This window comes from Tinamus guttatus, unplaced genomic scaffold (assembly GCF_059628265.1).
Source record: "Tinamus guttatus ecotype Peru unplaced genomic scaffold, ASM5962826v1 Tinamus_guttatus_pri_ptg000123l, whole genome shotgun sequence".
Taxonomy (NCBI): Eukaryota; Metazoa; Chordata; class Aves; order Tinamiformes; family Tinamidae; genus Tinamus; species Tinamus guttatus.
The window spans coordinates 1,252,348-1,274,595 of NW_028288657.1; the positions used below are offsets into that span (position 1 = coordinate 1,252,348).

The 22,248-nt window shown below is 45.1% G+C and overlaps 1 protein-coding gene across 1 annotated transcript in view; it reads left to right on the top strand.

The window, feature by feature from the left end:
* UNC5D (unc-5 netrin receptor D) overlaps window positions 1-22,248 on the top strand; it is a 77,296-nt gene that overhangs the window by 35,106 nt on the left and 19,942 nt on the right. The window contains exons 3-7 of the mRNA XM_088521424.1: window positions 2,711-2,854; window positions 3,908-4,011; window positions 16,274-16,454; window positions 17,147-17,314; window positions 17,831-17,995. Coding sequence (XP_088377550.1) covers window positions 2,711-2,854; window positions 3,908-4,011; window positions 16,274-16,454; window positions 17,147-17,314; window positions 17,831-17,995 — 762 coding nt within the window. The remainder of the gene's footprint in view (window positions 1-2,710; window positions 2,855-3,907; window positions 4,012-16,273; window positions 16,455-17,146; window positions 17,315-17,830; window positions 17,996-22,248) is intronic.

The following is a 22,248-nucleotide window of genomic DNA, read 5'->3' on the forward strand; positions in this document are numbered from 1 at the left end:
AAATTCCAAGATTGCTAGGCAACTCCATGTCTTGGAAATAGCAGTGTAGGCATAACATCCTCTCTATCAATACAAGAAATGCCTTTTTAGGGGGAAAATGCCACTTAAAAAGAAGTGACATCTCCTAAAGCTGCAGTGATATTTGGCGTTCCTTTGTAAGTGACACATTCTGAAGAAATTTCATACTAAAGGCTTTTTGTTAAATGCTAATCTGGATGAATTTTAATTTTTACTCTTACCTTTTTGAAAAGAATTTAATAAGCATAACCTTTACTTCCAAAGGCATTGCTGAATCAATATGTAAGAAATGTCGTCCCTGAATGTTTTTCTTCCATATGGTTAATGAAAATCTGTCTTGTGAACACTGCAATTACATCTTCTAAGCCTTGGATTAATAACAGAATAAAGAAAGATAAAGCAACATTAGACATTAGGATCTGTTTTACTTTTTTTAAATAGCCCCATTGAGGCTTGCAGCGTAGACCGCGGGATATGGAATCTAAAGATTGCAGGTTGGGCTGAGCCCATGGCCAGAGCCAGCCCCAGGCTGCTGCTCCCTGGGGCGGTCGGGACGGCTGTGACGGACCTGAGGACAGAGCAGTGCAAGTCAGGACATGGGAAAACGCATGAACACACTCTGTCCCGTGATTTACCCATAGATTACTTCGGAATTTGCCCCCAGTCTTCAGTGGGCAGCAGACTTGTTTTCTGGTTTGTTTATTTTCTTTTAATGTGCATAATGTCAGTGTCCTGGTTTCTGCGGAGCCAACGCGGGGGCATAGCCGTGGCTGCGGCCAGGCAGGCCGTGTTGGGGATCCTGTGCAGCCTCCGTCTGCGCAAAGCTGCGGGCGCTGCCATGGAGGGCAGGGATGGGGAACTGCCCGGAGGGGAGCCCTGCTGCATGAAGGAGGGTGCTAAGACGTAGAAATTCTGAGGGAATGTATAGCTAAATCGTTAAAAATAACAACAGAGCTCCAAAACAAGAGAAAACCTAAGGCTGAATGCAGAAATTTTTTTAAAAAGGCTTTTTTTTTTTTTTGCCTGAACATTGCAGCCTGTACCCCAAATTAATTTAAAAACGTTTCAACTTTTTTCCCACAGGATAAAGACCTACTCAGAGGAAGTAGAATTTTCCTGCCTGATAAATAAAAGAATCACAGCAATAAGTGCTGTCAGCGTTTTCCTCGTTTGAACGGATAAAGCTGACAAATGCTGAAGTTCTGTGCAGCTCGGTTATGTTTAGTACATAGAAAGCAATTATTCATCTGCTGCCAGCATTAGTCGATCTGCAACTAAACCATCCAGCAGTGCAGAAAGCTTATTAGCATTTCAGTACCATAGTCATAATTTTATATTCTGTAAGGCTGTAGTGTATAACAAAAGATGATAGTTACAATTTGCACAATAATTTAAAGGGTTGGATTTGCAGTGCTTATTAGAGGTACAGAAGTTACAGGTACCATGTTGCTCTTGTTCGTGACATGCCCGTTTGTATTTGCATGGCTTTTTCATTCTCTGTTATTTTCTCCACATAATATTTCTGGTATTTCTTGAAATACAGAAGGGAGGTGAATACATCTTGTTAGTGAACTATAGTGATGATCAACAAAGAACGTAGGCCTCTGTCCCCAGTAGGTTTGCTCTCTAGTAGCTTCTGAAAGAAACGAAAGAAAAATGCCCTTTTTGTGTGCAGAGATTCATCAGTTTGTGGATGCTTCAACTCTTCCCAGTGAAGAGCTGCTGTGTCCAGGCCCCGGACGGGCTCGCCCGGCGCTGCCCCTGCCTCCGAGGAGCGCTTTCCTCGTGCACTTGGCAGTCGGGGTGGCACTGGGGAGAGCCCTTCCCATGGAACTGCTCTTTTCCACCTGCTCTGGTTAGTCCACAGTGACCTGCTTTTCCCTGGGGCAGAAAATAAAGGGAGCTTTTCATAAACAGCTTTGTTTGGAAACGCACTGACATGTTTAATAAACAAGGTAACGCAGAAATAACCAGGAGCTCTGTGTTTATTACAGACTGAATCAATATTTGAGTGACTAAAAGGATTATTGAGGCACATTGGGTAACTATCCCAGGCTTGGCCTTATCTTCAGGTCGCGCTGTGAAATGTGGCAAAGCAAAAAGAGGAAATGAAATAAAAATGCCCTTCACTTAGTGCTGGAAAAGTAGCACAAATTTTGTACTTCAGGCTCATCCCCAGCAGGCCCCAGCTCTCTGGTTTGCCAGAAGAACAGGTTGGATTCCTAGTCCCTTTCAGAAGTGAACTCCCGAGCTGTTAATGATGCCTGAGATTAAGTGAAAGCCAATTTATGGAGTTCACCTTAAGAAATTTGCTGCTTTATAAACTTCACAGGCATGGAATATTTTCAGATTGAGTTTTCATCCATTTCCAGTGGAGGGGAAAGAAGTATCTTGGGACTGCACAGGAGAGAAGCAAGGAAGTCTTGACATGAATGTTTTCCATTTTCAAATGAATGTTTTAATGACTCTGTCTTCCAAATGCCTTTTAACCCTTTGGATTATATAGCCCTGTGCATTTCTTTACACTGCTTTTCTTTACGTAACCTCCTGGGCACGTATATTATTATCCAACTAATTAAAGCTTTGCCTATATTAAAAATTGAATTGCTAATTAAAAGATGTGGCTAGCCATTGCTCTATCCCCAAATAAGACATCCTGTATCAGCTCATTTGCCGTATCTTTCCCCTTCAGGCTTGAAAGTCCGAGAGGTTTTCATCAACGTGACGAGGCAGCAGGTGGAGGATTTCCACGGGCCGGAGGACTATTGGTGTCAGTGCGTTGCGTGGAGCCACCTGGGGACCTCCAAGAGCAGGAAGGCAGCTGTGCGCATAGCCTGTGAGTAGAGCAACGTTCTGCTGCTCGCGGAGGTGCCCAGGGTGGGAAGCCACCCTGCTTTGGAGGTTATTTTTATTCATATATATATGCTAATAGCGAAGTTGGGAAATTTCTTTTCCCCCAAACTCTCATGAAACCTTTGCCTTTAAATCACGAGTTGAGCTCCTTAAAGGCCTGAAGAGATGTGAAGGCAACTTTTTTGTGTGAGGCAGGGTGGTCAAGAAAGGAACTCCGCATGGCAGTTCGGATACTGTTCGAGCAGTTATTGATAAATCTTCTTTTTTCTGCAGTTATGTCCTTTTAGCAGGGTAACTGAGACTAAGACACTTGGGTGAAGTAATTAAGACCATGTAACCACACTATGACAGTTACATTCTTTTTTTTTGTTGGCTGATTTAATTTGAATGTGTAAATATGTGTAGATTCTGATTTTTATTTCACTGCATTAATTGTCATAGCATTGAATGAGCTGATAATTTCCCCATGTTGCCGAGCTGCAAAGGACTATTACTCCAAATTGAATTTTTTATTGACTTAGCTCTGCTCCGTGATCTCCCAACCCCGTAACACGGCGATCTGAGTAAAAAGCAGCAGGAGCAGAACCAGGTGGAGCTGCACGTTGGGACCTCCACACCCCTCGCTGTGGTACTGGCCCTGGCAGGGCCGGGGGCTTCCTTTGCATTCGGTTCTCTCATTCTGAAAGCAAAGGCTTGAGAGAGGCTGCAGGGCTGCAGACACGATGCTGTTGGGCTGTAATATTGGTGTCTGTGTAGCCACAAATGATTTCTTAAGGGTTGAGGTACAAAAACAGAGCTACGATGGGACCTCCCCTGCTTCCTTCCTCTGTGGAAGGTGGAGTAACTTCCAGGTTCCATGCTTATATACGTGCAAAGAGCAGAACAGGGCAGGATGTGACTTCTGCGGTCTGCCTAGTACTGGGTAAGGGGCACTGGCTTCTAAAATACCTGTCTGGCAGCACTAGAGCTCTGTGTTTGTCCAGACAAGCCGCACTGGAGGGAGGGGAAGTGAATGACTGCACTGAACTCTCCCCAGATCTACGGAAAAACTTTGAGCAAGACCCGCAGGGGAAGGAGGTTCCCATCGAAGGGATGATCGTCCTGCACTGCCGCCCGCCGGAGGGGGTTCCTGCCGCCGAGGTGAGGGTTGTTCCCTGGGCAGCTCTTACACTCACAGAATGACAACAGTGTTCTTTCCTTTATCTTGACATAAATAACTTGTTTTTACTGAGAAGTGAGCATGAAAAACTTCGGGTGGTTGCTGAAGAGAGAAAACTACTGCAAATAATTTTGCTTTTTTTCCATTTACCTTAAATACATTTAAAATATGTTAGCTAAATCTAAACAAGAACTAATGGAGAGGCTTCAGAATGGCAGGAGCCAAGTTCTAACCAAGTTATTGCTTGGTCCCTGAGGTTGAAACTTGAAGAAAACATCAGATATTGTGAGACTTGAGTCAAAGTTGGGAGAGTTGGCAATTTTACAGTTCAGAAATATGTAGAACCAGTGCACAGAACCAGAATTCATGTTATGCTCTCTATATTATGTATGTTCTTTTTTCCTTATCCTATTATTTATGAGCATGGTCCTAATTAAAGATGATGATTGCGTTGCTTGGTACTCATTGTTTAGCAGAAAACCAATGTGTTTTCAGAGAAATTTATCGTTCCGAACTGCACTGCTTTGCACACAACAATTAAACCGAATATCTTTCTTTTATGAAAGCTAGGAATTAGATTCAATGGAAAGCTGACATTTTAATTGTTTTCTACAGATTAGAGTTGTAGAGTTCTCAATAACCCTGATTTACTGATGTTGATTATAAAATTGTTATTGCTGCTAATAAAGCCTGTAAATCTTAACAGGTCACACTGCTTTGGACAAGGAAGTCTCGCATAAAGCACATGCAGGGCTGCTCCTGGGCTTGCCAGGCCAAGTCAGCTCAGAATAACTCGGGTCTTTAGAGACGGGGGGCAGGATCATGGCTCTGCTCTGTGGCAGCTCTAGATGGGCTCGAAGCTCTTGGGATTTTTCAAGGAAAGCAAGACCAGCCCCGTTCAACACTTGGGTGGGAGATAACTGGGACAGTCAGGGTGCTTGTCCTGTATCAGCAGCAGTTGTGTGGGTCCCGAGAAGAGAAGGCTTCAAACCCCAGATGGCTGCGAGTCTCCAAGGACTGATTTTGTTAGAGTTTGGATGAAGCCTAGATGAAAACAAAAGGCTTGAAGTAGCTAAGGAAGCTTTTCTTCTGTTTTGTAAATGTTCAGTGTAGCATCATTGGGTTTGGTTTGGTTTTATCCATCCTCTGCATGGCCCTAGAAATGCAAGCAGAAAGCAGGCTAGAGAGGAGACTCACTTGCCTTTCTTGTCATCTTGCCAATATCTGTCTAGATGCCTTGGAAAAGATTGTGATCACTCTATTCCATCAAGTTCAGGAGCATTATTTTCCCAAAGAGCTCCCATTTCCTGTGCTTGCCGAAGCCACAAGCTAATCTAGTGATTTATTCTGACAATGGCTGTGACTGACTGAGAGAGTCAAAGCTCTCATAATGCAGTACAGTTCAATAAGAGGCAGACACTCTGCAACAGGAATGAAATTTAAGTTCAGCTCCATTATTTATGTGCGCCTGCCCCCATTAACAACAATATAAATCTTTGTCTCTGGAATTGTTTTTCTGCACCTTGAAGGTGCCCAAGGTTTGTTAAATCCAAGGATAGAAGCATTAAAAATAAATGTTCTTCATGTAAGTGACCTAAATCAGCACTTAATTCTAAAACTCTGAGGTGATTAGTCTTTGAAGAAGTGGAAAGCAAGGTTTCTTTGAAATACCAGGAGTGAATGCCTTTATTTCCCAATATTTCTTTCCGCATTTCTAGCCCCTTTTCAAATATTCTCACGAGGGATTTTAACCCTTGCTAATTCTCAGAACTCCTCTACACCTTTCTCTATAGCCTGTTTTGGCTGAGTAAGGCTTCAGTATCCCATAATACTGATTTCAGTGGTGCTGAAAATATCTGTATTAAGTTTCCTTTATATATTAATTTCCACACACAACATATATATTAAAAGAAGTTAGGAGAATATGGATTAAAGGTTTGTATTGTTGGTCTAAATGTATCCAAACTTTACATGGTTTAAAGCTCTGCTTGTATAAATTAATTTACAAATAACGGAGGCTAATGTGACATTGTCAATGGTCTGTGTGCTCACCCAGTTTCAGTAAATAGTTTTTAAGCTGAATAATACATTGGTAAAAGCAAACAATGAAGGAGGACTGCAAATAAAGAGCTGCACTGTTGTAATTGAGCTTGAATGTTGTACAGCAAGAAGGAGAAGCGCCGAGTCCTGCTGAGGCAGCGCTGATGCTGGCGCTGCCCTCAGACGCGCTCTGCCCGCGGGATCGTTTAGCAGCCCCTGCAGCTGCTGCTGTCAGCCAGCTCTCAAGTAACGGATACTCTGTTACTTCAGCAGCATCTCAGTCTGCGAGCCCTTGCCGAGGATTTGATTACACCTTCGTGGAACCAAAGCCCATCTATGGCACAGGGAATGCTGTTAAACGTGTCTGATGATAGTGCTCGTAAATCCGCAGGTGGCAACAGCCGTGTGCGTGACCCCTGGTAGCTGTTGTACAACAAACTCTATTACCTTTTCTTTTACTCTTTCGTATCATTTAGACGGCCCTCGTGTAGTTTGTCTCTGTGACAGGAGGAATATGAGGAAACGCTGCGCGTCTCCGTGCAGGAGGTTGCTGTGGGACTGGGCGTTGCGGGTGCGTTGCCACTGCAGCAGGAGGAAGAAAACCCCAGTCGTGAGACTTGGCAGATTCCGAAGAGGTTGGGAATTCTTGTGCCTTGGCGCAGGAAGCAGAACAGAGTTGGTGAGCAGCTGTGCTTAGAGGCATCAGCACCAACCCAAATAAATTCAGTTTTTATGAGCTAAACATTGCAACAAAAAAGAAAATCCAGCATTTAAGCTGAGCATCTGATAATCCCCTGCTGCGGCAAATGTTGATTTAAATATAACTGAGGCTCTGCTGGCAAAGGCTTGCTGGGACCAGAGCCATTTCTTTCCCTGCCGATGCAGAGTTGGCCTGGGAAGGAGACAGTTCTGGCTTTCCAACCCCCCAGCAGATTTTCCCCGTAGAGATGTTTATTAATTGTGTGCAATAGGGGCCTCATTTAGCGTGCAGCCTGTGCGCAGAGGCGGTTGTGCTGCAGCCCGGGAACGAAGCTGTGTCTGCGGGTGGCCTCCGCGAGGCCGCCGGGTGGGGACCGCGGCCTCCTGTTGTCCCCTTGCAGCCGCGCTGTCCCCAGGGACACGAGCGGAGCTCTGCCTGCAGGATCAGGGTGCAGGGTGGGCCGCGGGGCTGAGCTCTGCGCTCTGGGGACGCAGAGATGAGTGTGGGCTCTGCCAGAGCCCCGCGCCGTGGCCGACCACCCGCACCTCTGCACCAGGCCTGGCTGCTGCTTTCCTCCCTTCTGCTGCGTTTGATTATCCTGCTCACCATGGGTATTTCGAGTATTAGCATTCTGTTTTGTCTCCGTTGGTTAATAATCTCTTATCCTTCCCCCTTACCGGTTGAAATAATTTCTTTTTTTGTCTGATGCATTATAGTTCTGCCATTAACATGATATAGTGCTGTTCATACCTATTGTCTTCACTCTGTAAAGCAACTTTGGTAAGACTGTATCCTGGTAGGCTGGTCATTCTAATCGCATCTTGGTGTTTCCCGGTGCTCTGACAAAGGATACTTTCTAGTAATTTTAAGGACATCCTAAGTGCTGGAGTTGCTATCTCCCGGTGACAAACTCAATTACTTTCAAAGTAAAACGATGAAGAATGCGGCCAACTTGCTTCTGTCATTTGTGCAGCTCCGTACCAGCTCAGGGGTAGCGTCTGGAATCAATATGATTAATAGATCCTGGTGCTTTGGGATGGAGTCAGCAAACAGAATAAATTATAACATCCTTTCTGGCTCATTGCTGGTAATTCCTCCTTGCTGCCTGAGCCGTGATAGCCATGATGTTGTACTCGGGGATGTTGTCAAGCCCGTCTTGAAGCATTGCCTGGTAAGTGCTCCGTCAATACCCATTTTGTTACGTTTGGGATGATGTGTTCTGTGTGCTTCATTACTGCTTCAGAGAGTAAAATGCTACTTCTTTGGAGTACGGGAGCAAAAATAAGTGCTTGTTTTTGTAATTAGTCATCTCCTTGAACAACTTGTTCGAGTTCCTCTCTCTGTGTGGGGCAGAGGTTGGAATGCGTTGGGGCAGATTGGAAATGTGCTCTCGGGCACTGACGCAAGGGCTTTGGAATACCAAGGTGTCCCAGGTTGTTCCTCTTCAATTCCATAGGCCTGATGCGATAACCGGCTTTTAAATGCCATTTTAATTGGACCCGCCGTATTCCACATTCAAACTAACCATCTAGAGGAGTCTGTGCGACCTCCTCAGACCTGGATTTAATGTGAACTTAGTGTGTCTTAAATTGGAAGTGCGATGGTACTGCTGCAATCACGGCGCAGTTCCTCTGACTGCCGCTGAAGTAACGGCCGCTGCCTTGTGGAGAGTTTCGTAAATTCTCTCCTCTTCAGTAGATCCTGCTGATTGGCACCGTTCCCGTAGCGGAAAGCCAGGCCCTTGCAGTGAAGCCGCAGGTAAACCGCGGTGTTTGGGAGGAGCCTCTGTAAGTGGGAGCCCTCTTGCTTGGCCGGGGGGAAGCAGCGCGAGGTGCAAACTGAGCTGCAGCTCTGCTGTAACCGCCTGGCACTGCAAACAGCTTGTGGGACACCAAACTGCAGGGCTTGCCGTGTTCGGGAGCGTCCGCAGAACTTGCAGGGTTTCCTGCAGCTCCTGCTTTCACAAGAAAAGGGCGGCTGTTGTGCTGAACTGTGCTGCTGAGGAGTGGAAACGTGTTGATCCGAGTGCTCTGCTGAGCTTTGGAGAATGCTCTCACATATCTTTATCATTTAATGTATTTTTTAAAGTTTTAAATGTGTTGTATCTGGTGCTACTTCTTCAAATGGTTAACATAGATCTTGACATTTTAATGGACTGCTGTAGATGTTCCAGTGAATATCTGCGTGAGTTCTGATGGTTTATTTACCGCTACGGGTTTTAATGGAAATGTAAAATAATTTCTCTTCTGGGCAGTACATATTCCATTGCAAATACATCAACAAAATGTGAAACCCGCATAAAATGCAAAAGCTGTGAGTATTCCAGAAGCAGTGAGAGTCATTGCTGCCTATTTACATAGGCCTGTATATTTATGGGGCTTGTACACATACTGTAAAATGTAATATAGCAGGGTAACTGTATTGTAATAAAACACTAGCAAAAAAGGCTAGTGAATTATAGTCTTCAATGAATCTTGTTTCTCGTTATAGAAAACAGTATGATTGCTAAATGCAAACAGCGTGCATTTTATGCAGTTAGTTATAGATCCTGCCTCTTGTGTCTGGAATATCAATATTTGCTTTACTTCTAAGGTACATTAGTTACAAATACAATAAGTGCGTTTCATTTTTCACCAAAGACATCCCAGGATGTGTAATATGTCTCAATGATTATTTATCTAAATGTAGGCTCTTCCCAGGACTGGTTTTCCTTAAGCAACTGCTGCAGCCAACAGTGACTTTTTTACAAAAAAAAACCTGTAAATTAATGGAGGTTGTAAAAACTCTAATAGTCAATTGAAACATGTCAAAATTAGGTCACATTGTAGCAGGAACTGCGACGTTGCCTCCTCTTTCATTGAGCAGGAATTAAGGGAATTCTGTCACTAAGGAGCAGTGGGTTGAGCGGGCACATCCGTCCATACAGGCACCAGCCCCTCTGTGTGCTCGTCTGTGTGTCACGTTTTACATCTGCAGGAGCTGTTAAACGTTGCTCCCAACCCTAACAAAGAGTGTTTGATCACATCGTGACCGCGGGTTTAATTGTAATTGCTAATTTCACTAAAGAGTCACGCTCACCTTGAAGCGCTCCATGCTATATTATGATGGTGAGCAGATCAGACCTGTAAGGTATAATACAGGTATTAAAAAAGATATTAAAATGATTAATCTGGAGGCATTGCGTTTAGCGTAGGGCGTCCATGGCCTGCAGCTCATTGGGGTGCAGAGCCAGCTGACAAATGCAAGATCTTAAAGTTACGGTAGAAGGACGTCCCGTTCGTTCTGGAGTGTGCGTTCTGTGCCGTTGCTACTCATGAATTACACTTCAGCATTAGTTACGTTTTAGGAAAAACAAAGGAACCGCTATTGTAGAAAGCAGCGTTTGATGGCAGTTCATGTAGATACCACCACCTTCTTCTGAAATGATGCCAGTCACACAGACACCTGATTTATTAATATTCTCCATGCAGAATGATATGGAAGATCATTTCTGGAGTAGGTAGCAGAGTTGTGAGCACATGTATCACTGTGGAAGTGCCTACCCTTATTTGTAGCTGAGGAATGTTCAGCAGAGCTCGCGGAATGTGCAGTTGTTGTGGTAACTCACTAGAGGCTGCCCTGGGCTGCTGGGGTTCGGGGCAGGGTGATGGGTTGATGCTCTGCAGGCTGCCCTGGTTCCGTGAAACATCTGCGGGGCTAAAGCCTTTTGTTTGTGCCTGGGATTCCTGCAAGAAGGACGAGGTAAAACCCCGGCCCTTCATCACCTCTCTCTGCCGGAAGAAATGGTGCTTCACTGTTACCTTCCTGCCTGTCTTTCCAAGTTCTTTGTTTTTAATACCCCGCGCGCGTTCTCCCGGGCCTGGATCCTGGATTAGCTGTGACAAGAGCAGCTGTAATGCACAGAGCCTGCAGTAATACTCTGTAGAGGTTCAAACAAAGAGCAGATTTCAGAGTAAAAGGCTTGTGATTATCAGTGCTGGTAAAAACCATCTTAATGCCATTGCTCAATGTGCTAAGGGAAAAAGCCTTTGATTTCACTGTGATCCTGTATAATTGGGGATTGTCTATAAAAAGGTTGAGCCTTTGCTTAGAACAGGTAGTCTTTTTAAAATATTGCAGGTATTTTGGCATATTTTGGAACTGTACTGTTCCACTCCAGAACACCGCACGGTTCCCATCCTGCAGAGCTCTGCTCGGGGAGGAGGGCAGTGCTGTGTGTTGGTGATCGTCCCTGACTCCGGGACGGGATCGCTGCCCCGCCTCGTGCTCCGCAGCGTGCGGCACGGGGGTGCAGGAGCTGCTGAGAGCAGCAGCCACCCAGAGGGGCTGAGTGATTCCTCGCAGCCTCAGAACACACGTCTCGAGGCTCTGATGCACCAGGCCACACTCGTGTTTCTAAGTGGTGCCTTGTGGTAGATGAATGACTAGGACATACATTACTTGTTCATGAGCTTGCCTCTTCAGCACCTGGCAGCAAGACCAGGGCTTGTAAACTCCTAAATTCAGAAGACCACTATTGAAAATGAATGCATGCTTTCAAGGGAGAGAGTATTACAAGTGGGGCCAGTCTGACATTCAAATCATTCAGTTATCATTCAGATTGGACTTCGTAAGAAGTAGTTTCAAAACATCTCTTGGCTTCCCTTGCTCTTTGAGATTAAGGTCGTGATTCAAGTCACGCTGTGTGCAACACCCAGGGAAGGCCCAGGAAGGGGGTTCCCGGAGGCTCTGCCGTAACGGGCCGGGCCTCTTCTCAAAGCGCTTTGCACCCCGCAGCCAGCAAAAGCCAGGCTGATTTATGAGTGAGTCGGTGTGTCAGATTTATGTAATGAGATTATATATTCAATCTAATGAAGGAAGAATATGCTTACCAGAACAGTATGACAGTGCTGTGATTAAACGGTTCTGTAGCAGTATTCCCTCAGTGGATTAATTTAAAAAATGCAGCAGGTCCCGCTGACCTGCTCCCTGTATGCTGCTCGTGAGCGGCTCCTTGCAAGGAAGATTAATGTTTTTGATCGTGTTGATAAAATAACTATGTGATAATAAAGGTAGATATGAATTGCTTGTATCTGGCAAACTGCCTGTTGTTTTTGGTTAATCTCCCATGATGATTTATGCTCCTAGGAAGCTTCTCCTGCCTGTTTGTTCAAGTTTTAGCAGAGTGGGAAAACAAGGACTGCCACAAAGATGCGTGGCCATCTTAGTGCGAGGGCGATGGGAGCTGCTGCCCCGCGCCCGCGCGCGGCCTCCTCGCGCAGCTCTGGGCTCCTGGAGAGAGGAGCTCGTGGTGGAGCGGGGTGCTGAAGGGAGTGGAGCTTGCTCCCTCCGCTCAACATTACAGGACACGGCAAAAGCTGTTTTTCATAAAGGCTTTTTTTAAAGGCTTGGGAAGATGAGACCTAAATCAGTGTTCAGGTAGAAAAGCCTCATTCTAGGCAAAGGCCTGAGCTGGTTTGTATGGGGAAGAATATTCACAAAGGTAACGTGAGCCGACGGATTTACTCTTTCTGGATGTGCTCGATGGGGAAAGCGGTTTCTGCGCAGCCTGATTAGGAGCAAGTGCCCAATATACCTGTTGTTAGGAAGCTCAGAGCCTTCAGTACTATTTGGATTGCATTAATTAAGTACATCGATATGCAACAGGGAAAATAGCATCAGAATCAACTTGAGGATGTTCTCTGTTCTGTGAAGAGCCAAAAAAGAGCTGCCTCCAGAAGCCTTTTGTTAAGGACGCTTTGTCAGTCTGGGCAGCTTGGCTTTGTTAGTCCAGAGTTTCATGCGCAGACGTCGCTCCTGTGGGCTGCAGGTCTGGTGAGCAGCAGGACCCCTCTGGGCTCGACTTCTGAGCTCTGCTCTGCTCTGCTGGCGTCTGGAACGTGAGGTGGATCCAGGGCCCTGCGAGCAGTGCTGCCCAAGGACACAAAGCCGCCTTGTTCTCTCGGAATTAGTGAACAGGGGGGGCGGCTTAAAAACAGGTTAAGGGTGTGTTTACTGCATTGTGCATTGAAGAGGGAGAATGTTGAAAATCTGTGAATTGACGCTGCTGTAAGAGTTATTTGTGCTACCGTAAGTCAGGAGTTGACCTTTCCCGTCTTAAAACCACAAAGCGTTTATCTCGCGTCCAGAAAGCAATTGATTCTCTCTTCAAGAAGAGCTGACATTCTCAGTATATTATCTCTGATATATGTGTACTCTGCTCATTGACCACATAAGAAAGTCGGATGTTGTATTTAAAGGGCAGAATAGTATAATCTAAAAGCAAGGGTCCCGAGGTCTTTTGTCTTGTGACCTGTAAAATTATTGTGTGTGCCCAAAGGGCTTCTGGGTTGTGTTGTGTCTGCTGGGCATTATCTCTTTATACTCTCAAGCAAAGTACTAGAAAGAACAGAAGATGTCTTGGTAACAGCTCAGTGTTTGTCCCCAACAAAATGCTCACAGAATCTGCATGCCTCCAAAGTGTGTGAATTTCTTACATGACAATTGGAAGATGTGTGGTCACTGTATCTGTATAGATCCATATATAACTAAAGTTAAAATCAGGTCATACACATAAATAACTTCAACACCCACAATAGCTCCAGTGATCGTGGTGCTCCTGTGGCTGAAGCCAAAAAATTTTCTTATATTGTCTGCAGTAGAGAGAAATAGGGCTGAGCTTAGATAAGCCTTGTTTTAAAGAAGAGCAGCTCCCTAACCCCTGTCATAATCTACCGGGGATACGGTGTACTTAACTGATTTCATCTGATAATGCTGTAAGCTGGTCTTTGATAATTGCTTTCTGTAATTGGAACAAATTTATGATTATGCTAATTCACCCCCTACCACCAGTGCATCGCAGCTGAGTTAATCCGTACCTGTCCCTGCATCACTTCTCTAGATCATTATGTGATTAGCCTGGGTGAGAAGTCGATGTGAGTATTTTAATTCTGAGCGGGTTTAATTTCTTGGGAGGAACTCTTAGATTTCCATGCATAAACTTAGAGAATATTACAGTCATTTTTAAGTTTATTTAAAGATAGATACATTTAAAATCTTCAGTGTGTTACAACCTCCAACCTCCGTGGATGGTAAAGCAAGGGCAGTTTAATGCCCGAGACTGCAGGTTGGAAATGCGGAATGCAGATGTCGTTTCGGTATGAAGACGTGGTTGGGTTCTTCGTTGCCATTATTTCATTTGGTTAATATGGATGCACATGTTTCTCGAGGGAAAGTTTCTATCATTTCAGGTAACTATAATGTTTTGTCATCAAGACTCCCTTAAATTTATCCCTTTATCAATCCTTAGTCCCCTGGAAGTGTTAGCCTGGTGCGGTAAAGGCAGTGAGAGAGCTGGAAGCAGCCTCCAAGGAAGGGGGAGGGCTGGAGCGAGGGAGGAGTATTCCCAGTGTCATCAAGCCTCCAGATGAGAAGCAAATTTACATTTTCGTTTACAAATCATCTTTTGATTGCGCATGCCAACACTGTCACGTTCGTGTGCAGTCTGCGTAATGTTCTCCCTTCGCACTGATCATCATTCTTTTAAACGCTTTGCATTAATGCAGCCGTTTTTCATCCACCCTGCCTTGCGGTCCTGTGCTCAGTGCGCAGTGGATCCGGGTGCTCATTCCTGGAAAGTACTGAGCTGTCGGGAGGAAAAATAGCCTGAGGTCTCAAAGTGCTGGGGTAGCAGAAACCAGAACCTTCCAAAAGGAGCCCAACAATAAAAAATGACAACAACCACCTCCCCCCCAACTAGAGGGGGGCCAAATAGAGCCAAAATGCAAAATCTCTATATAAACACATGTGAAATTATGAACTCGTCTCCAGCAACACTGCTCAGGTTTGTCATTTCGTTGAATATTCCTGTCTGGGTTTGTCATTACGCTGCACGTAAAGTGAGTTTAATTCTGACTGTGACCATTGAATTTCTGTCGCTTGATTTACCCTCGTGCTGTTGCTCCATGATTTAAATGCAATCCTGGTTTCTATATTGAAGCCTTCTCTGATAACTAGTATTAAAGTTAACTGCACAAGGGAAACCCAATAGTAGATGAATTACTTGATTGTTCCTTGCTTTACCCAGACCAAAGGGCAGTGGAATATTTAATACACACAGTGAATGCCTTCAAATAGGGTATTAAGAAGGAGCTCAGGTTTATGGTATTTGATAAGATTTGCTTTATCATCATCATTGTTGGTTGGCAGTATCAGTGAGGGAAACAAGTATATTGGACTAATTTTTTTTTGGACTATTTGTGTATTAAATGCATAATGTTTCATACTCGGCTAATGCCTCTTTTATCAGGCCTGTAGAACAATCTGTTTATTTACTCCCAGAGTCGCCATGTAGGGAAGCAGGGCCATAAACCCAGATCGGAAGGCAGTTTCCCGCTGCCCATGCGGTGGCACAGGGCTGTGAGGAGCTGCATGTGACAGTCACCCACCTTCTGTCCCCGCCAAGAGAAGTGACTGATGCCACTGGGAGGGAAACCTGCTGTCTGGCACCAAATCTAATTGGCTTTGATGGTCAGCGCTTGCAGATTTGTTTATAAACTGGAAAATGTACAAATTGCAGCCCATCTGCGCAGAGCAGCGTGCTAATGAATGCCCATAGCTAGCAAATCCATAAGCTCATTACCTCCAAGTTACAAGTCCTTCCCCAAGTTCCCAAATGAGGTTATTCATCTGTACTGAGATGAGAGGTATTTGTCTTCAGGGTACAACCACGCTTCCTTCAGGTCTGGAAAAGCTATTAAAATGAGTCACATTTGTTCAGTCTTTTAATAGGATCTGTTTTTTTCTGCTTCTATTTTTAATTTTTCAGTTCTACAACAGCAGCTTGCCATGCCTTAAGTATTTTGTTTAAATGTTTCAAGTTAGAGAAATGCCCTGCAGACAGTTCCTGGGTCTGCTCAGAGAAAGGCTGCTGGTGAGCTGGAGGAGGTGTGCAGGGATATATCATATCCAGCATTAATGTTCCTTGGCAACAAGCACTAATGGCTTCCTGGTTTAAGAATGTTTATGCAAACTGGGAGTCTGTTATGAAGATTTAGCTCTTCTGCTGTGTGTGACGTGGAGCAAGTGATGCAGAGATTTAAGAAAAGGACTTCATGTTCAAGCTTTGCTGCTGCTTTAGTACTTACAGTGGAAAGAGCCAGGAGTAAATGACATTTTTATCTTAGCTTGCTGATTCCTAGGATTAAATGTTAATCCTGTCTCCTTCATCCTTACCTTCTCTACCCCCCAGCAGAACAAATATAACCCCTCTGTTATGATCTCCATTGTTTGCAACTCTGGATGGGAAGTAATAAGCTCCGGAGCATTTGGGATAGGAATGCTTTCTTTTCTGAGCCTGAGAATATCTGCCTTGTTGGAAACTGTATTCTAGCTTTGTTTTTATCTTAATGATAGTAATAAAAATCAAAATGAAGTCTATTAATGAGTTGCTTGGAATGATTGTGCAGACTTCCTACTTCTGTCTTTTCATATCTCATGATTTTTTCTCCTGCATCTCCCTGCAGGTGGAATGGCTCAAGAATGAGGAGCCCATTGACTCCAACCTGGACGAGAACATAGACACCAGAGCAGACCACAACCTCATCATCCGCCAGGCGCGGCTCTCCGACTCCGGCAACTACACCTGCATGGCCGCCAACATCGTCGCCCGCAGACGGAGCCTCTCGGCCACGGTCGTGGTGTATGGTCAGTGAAAAGTACTGCATGGTTGTGGGGAAACCTCGTGTGTGTGCTCGCCGCCTGAGTGCCTCATACTGTTGACATCCAACCATTTATAAACGAGGGCAAGAAGTTCGTTTCCACCAAGAAGAGCTTCAGTTCTGTTGCTGAAGGCTGAGGCGATGCCTTTTTTACAGCGATTAGCATTATGTGGTTGTCGTTATGTCAGTAACGACCACCCTTGCTCCAGTTATCAGTTAACGCACACGAATAAGCCTTGCGTGCTCCCCGGAGAGCCTGCAGCATGTGCCTGGGGGGGCCTGGGGGGCTGGATTTGGAGCTGGGGCGCTGCAGGGCTCGAGCACCAACGAGGACTGGGATGTTGCACTGCAGCACACAGAGCAGAACCCTCCTTCATCACCACTCCATGCTCGTTAGAGAGTAACGTTTCATTGGTGGAGGCAGAGCATTCTAAACCACCCTAGTTAAAAAACAGATCTTTTGCATTTAAGCAAAGCTTGTTTTAAAGAACTAACGTGCCTACTTTTACCTCCTCCTCAGTCTTCCCATCAGTGATTGCACCTTTTATCACATTCCTCTTTCAAAACAAGCACTTGTTTTTTTTGACACCGTGCCCTTATGCGCTGCCTTGGAGTGATGTTTTGTGTAACGTCTCTTCACGCATCTGCAGCAGTGACAGGGCCGGGTGTGTTTTGCAGTCAACGGAGGCTGGTCCTCGTGGACCGAGTGGTCGAGCTGCAACGCGCGCTGCGGGCGAGGCTGGCAGAAGCGCTCGCGGACCTGCACCAACCCCGCGCCGCTCAACGGGGGAGCCTTCTGCGAGGGGATGTCCGTGCAGAAGATCACCTGCACCTCGCTGTGCCCTGGTGAGACGTTCGTGGCTTCCCTGGATTAACTTTGCACGTCACCCCGAGGGCTCGCCCTGCCGGGAATGCCTGGTAGACAACGATGCTCTGCGGAGCCATTGAGGTTGAAACAGAAACCGCAGGTAGCTGCGTGCCTGCTTCGACTGCAGTGCAGAGCCTTGTGCCTTTTTCATTCTTCTTCTCTTTTTATTCCTTTATTCTTCTTCTCATTTTTAAATTGAGTTTGTTATACGTGGAGCACCGTTGCGTGCCTGGACACTGTACATTTCCTCATTTGTTCACCTGAAACCTTGTTTATTTGATATTTCACGTGTACAGCTAGATAATGTTGGGGGATTGAATGTGTGAAGCTCAAAGACTCTGTCAGAGCTTAACCTACCTGGATTCTCCTTTTACATTTTACATGTCATGAGGCTTTATCTGTGTGCCTATGACTTGCACTGTATGTTTTACTGGGATCTCTAGACTGAGCATTTTGACTTGCACTGATGATTTCTTTTCCCCCTTGCTGCGCAGTGGATGGAAACTGGGAGGTGTGGAGTGAATGGTCCGTCTGCAGCCCCGAGTGTGAGCACCTGAGAGTCCGGGAATGTGTCGCTCCTCCTCCAAGAAACGGAGGAAAGTACTGCGAGGGCTCGAGCCAGGAGTCGGAGAACTGCACCGAGGGCCTTTGCATTCAAGGTGGGTAGCGCTTCACACCGAGGGGACGTGGCCGGTGTCGCCTGGAACTGGAGATGCAGTGTTGGTAGTGCCTCCCAGCCAGTCAGGAGAGCTCCTGTGGGGGAAACAGTACTACGAAAACCAAGGTTATGGGTTTAGGGAGTTGCATTTGTGCAGTCTGAAATCCACAGTGGTTTCTGTGTCACCGAAATGGTGTAGCGCCTGCTTTACCTCTTCATCACCAGGTGATTGTGTGAAATATGTACAGTGAAAAGAGGAAAGTAATTGTCTAAACAAAATGAACTCTCTTTTTTTGTCCAGAAATGATTATAATTTTTGTAATGGCAGCTAGCATCCTGTATAATTATATAAGCTTCATAAATATGCATATCACAGCTGAGACTTTAAAAATAAGATCTTATTTGTTTTTTTGAGGGAGGGATCATCTTCAGTTTTCCTGCATCTCTCTCACTCCTTAAAGTTTTTTTCCTTTTGTCTTTTTAAAAAAATAACTAGTGAAAATTTGTGAAGACGGCAGTTCATTCAGCCTTTGAGGACCACCACAGTGATAGTGAGATGCTTTCTGAGGTCTTTCTCCTTCCTACACATTAAATGAATACCCGTGTCTGCAGATGGCTTGTAGAATGGCTTAGTCCTTTCATGGGTGCGGATTAGCATATCCATGGGAAAGCTCCCAGAAAGATGCATTGAAAGGGGCATCAAAAGATGCAGCTGAGATCCCTGTGCTCATCACGGTTTGTGGCAGGCATGAGTTTCATCAGAGCTGATAAAAGGTGGCCCTGTTCAGGTCACTGCTTCCAAGAAGAGACCTAATGACACTGCACGGTGATAGAGACTCCCTGTCCTCCTCTGGGGACATCTTCGCCTGGGTAGTTAATGTCAGCCCTGCGTGTCACCTTCCAGCTGTGCTCATGGCTCAGAGTAGTAGAACAAAGATTCCCAGGTTTACCTTGGTAATCTGAAAGCAGCTTGTGGCCTGGGGAAAAGCTATTTTTATTAAGTACCGAGACTGATGATAGACATTTTGGAAAACCTAATTTCACTTGCTGGCAGCAGCTCCGTGGCATGGGGGCAATCTCGGAATCGGCGGGTGCTCAGCACTGCTCAGCTTCTCCCTGCGCACCCTGGTTCCGGGGGGTTCCCCCGGGCGCTTTCATAGGCAGGTTGGAAAGTGCCCTGTCACTCCCTGTCCCGTGGTGTGTTGTCACCGGGAGGCTGTCGTCACTCTGGCTCGCGTGTCCCGCAGAGCACAAGGCCGCGCGGTGCTGGGCAGCTGGGTCACGAGCTCTGGGTTTGATGCTTAATTGTGATTCCAGGAGTGACTTCTCAAGAGCTGTTCTCGGGTAGAGCCCTCTGAACCTTCTCCTATGAACAAAGATTGCAGATACGGTGCTGCTAAAATCTCTTTATCCACATTGCTACAAAGAGAGGGAAAGGAACTGGGTGTTTGGAGTTCTGTGTGCAAACATGCTGCTAGGATAATGTTTTATTTTTAGATATGTCCTTGTTCCCTCATCTCAAGCTTAGGAACACTGATTGAAGATGCGCTTACAATAAGGCTGTTTTTCCTAATGAGAAATATAAAAACTGCTTTGTAAAGTTGTCGAGCCTGAGCTGTGCACACTTAGGAATGTTCATTCAGTGTTTTGTGCCTTAACTGGAAACGTGCTTTGTAGGTGACTCTGCTTTCCCTAATGAGAACTTTTAATCCCAGCACCCCCCCAGTGCTGCACTCGAGTTCAGGATCTACATCTGTGTGGCCTGTGGCTTTAGTGGGAGGTTTGTGGGATTTCAGCCGGAACCAGCAGGTCGCTCAATCTCAGATGCTGGTAGGAGAGAAAGAAATGGTTGTCTTAATATGCTTGTCATAAACTAAAGTTTAAAAAACCAGCCAAACCAGAAGATGTGCCCCAAGACATGATTTTGCAACTGTAATCGGTACAGATTGGTTGTATGTTGGGGGGTTTTGTTTGCGTTTTCTTCAGGCAGCCTCTCAACAAAAGTTATTTGAGCAGTTGCTTGAGCTGGACAGTCTGCCCAAGGAACGCGGGGCTGGCAGAGCTGCTGCTGCCCGGGGGTGTGCGGAGCCTTGCGGCAGTGCTGGCCGTTGCCCCGTGCACGTTGTAAATCCCTGAGCAGCAGCCTCGCAAACGCGTTGATCCTGGCAGCCCGTTGCTGCCGCGGGCCCTCTGCCCGCGCGGGCGCTGCACGAGTCTGCAGGTCCCTGCACGTTTCCTGGCCTGCTGGAACTTGCAAAAGGTAACGCAAAGGCTCCTCGGGAGGGAGAGAGAAAAACTCATCTTTAAGTCATGCACTCATGGATAAAACCTGTATTTAATGTTTTAATGTATTTGCATATGTATGAGTGTTTGTTATCTATACATAGATGTCATTTGTGCCTATTTAGATAAGTAAATGTGTCCATATTACACCTATGGGTAGTTTATAAATGTCTGTCACTGAACTTCCTTGTTTCAAACATACAGGGAATTAATTCAACCTTAACTTGGTTTGCAAAGAGATGCTCTTCAAAGTGTTGGACTTTCTTACTGCCGAGATATGTATTATAAATAAAAGCAGCAAAGAAAGTTAAGAGATACTTGAACACAAGAGAGAAATGACAGTAAAGAAACATCCGGAAAGAGATTAACAAAAAGAAAGGAAGGAAAAAATCTGGACAGCATAAAATATTTATATTGTCAGCAAACAAGGAGAAAATGTTTCATTTATAGCACTAGACAGGAGCAATATAGGAAATAGATATGCTCCATGTAAATTTATTAAGTGCAATTTTGTCTCTCCCTCTCCCCACTTCTTTTTTTAGATAAAAAACCTCTCCATGAAATAAAATCCCAGAGTAAGTTATTTTTTCTCTTGTAAATATGATCTTTCTCATCTTCTCTGTAATTCTGTTTTATTTGTTTATAAGCTAAATGAAACTGAAGGTTATATGAAAGATTTTTGAATATACTGACAGTATCTACTTAGTGACTTTGAGATCTTAGGCTTTAGTCTAAAAATAAAAAAGTGATCATTCTTCATGAACTGCATCTGCCCGGGAGCTCATTCTGCTGGAATGCTCATCTGGAGTATTGCTAAGGTCTTGGGATTAAAAAAATGGAAAAAAAACAACGTAGGAATTTGGCTGCCTGGGTTTAAATGTGGCTCTGCCCCTGCTCTGTCTGGTCTTGGTCGGTTTGCTGCAGACTTCTCTTATTGCCTGGCAAAGAGGGCTCATGGGCTTTACCCTTCATCACATTTATACACCGTGTTAGGGGGATTCTGCCATGCAGTCTTTTCATTCCTCTGTCTTCCATTGATTTCGGGGGAATTTTAGTTTTATATAAAACATCTGGAGTAAATCAACTAGGCACATTTCACCTTTCCTCAAACCACAGGTTCCGTGAGACCTGCCTGTGTTAACGCCGAGACATTGCTTTTTCCTTCATTAAACCCTGCACAAAGTTCTGAGCACTTCTGACTGCTTAATTTTCAGTATTTTTTTTCTTTGCATTTTGACTAATAAACATATTTTTAGCGAAACTCCTTTGAAGGCGTTAGGGAAGAATCTGCCTCTTTGTGAGACATAATGGATGCAGTTGCTTTCATCTTCTTTGAAGACAGATTCTCTATTATTTATTAGAAGCCATTTCCCTTAAAGTCTGAGTGTTCCTCCAGGGTAGAAGGGCTCAGGGTGCTCAGGTTATTGGAAATTTTATGAAACTTGGGTGCTAAATTCTTAGCAGACCTTTAGGAAGCCTCAGGCTGTATTTGCTTAGGGCACACGAGCCCGGGAGGCTGAAGGGGGGATTCTCCTGCTTGGTAAAGCAGGAGTTGTAAAGGGCTCCTCCGAGTTCGGGTCCTTGTTATCTGCGGAAGAGTTCACTGATCAGAAACGCAACTAATAATTCCAGGATCTTGAAAGAACATCAGGTAACTTCCTTTAATTTCTGATTCCTTAAAAAAACAAATTTCGCTGGAATTGATCTTAACTTGCAAGGTTCGTAGGAAAATTAAAGGGTTTCTTTAAACTGTGAAATTAGAAATACATAATACAGCTTGTTGCTGTTCAGCGAAACAGGAGCTTAGTTAAAGACTACAGGAATCATCCCAATGACTGAGAAACAACCTGTGCTACTGAATAGCCTTATCGTGATCTCTGGCTTTGGGGAAGAGGACAAGCAGGAAAATTCTTCCCTCTTTTGCAGCAAACTGATGGGAAACTGGGGGAAACGTATGCCCTGCGTAGCTCC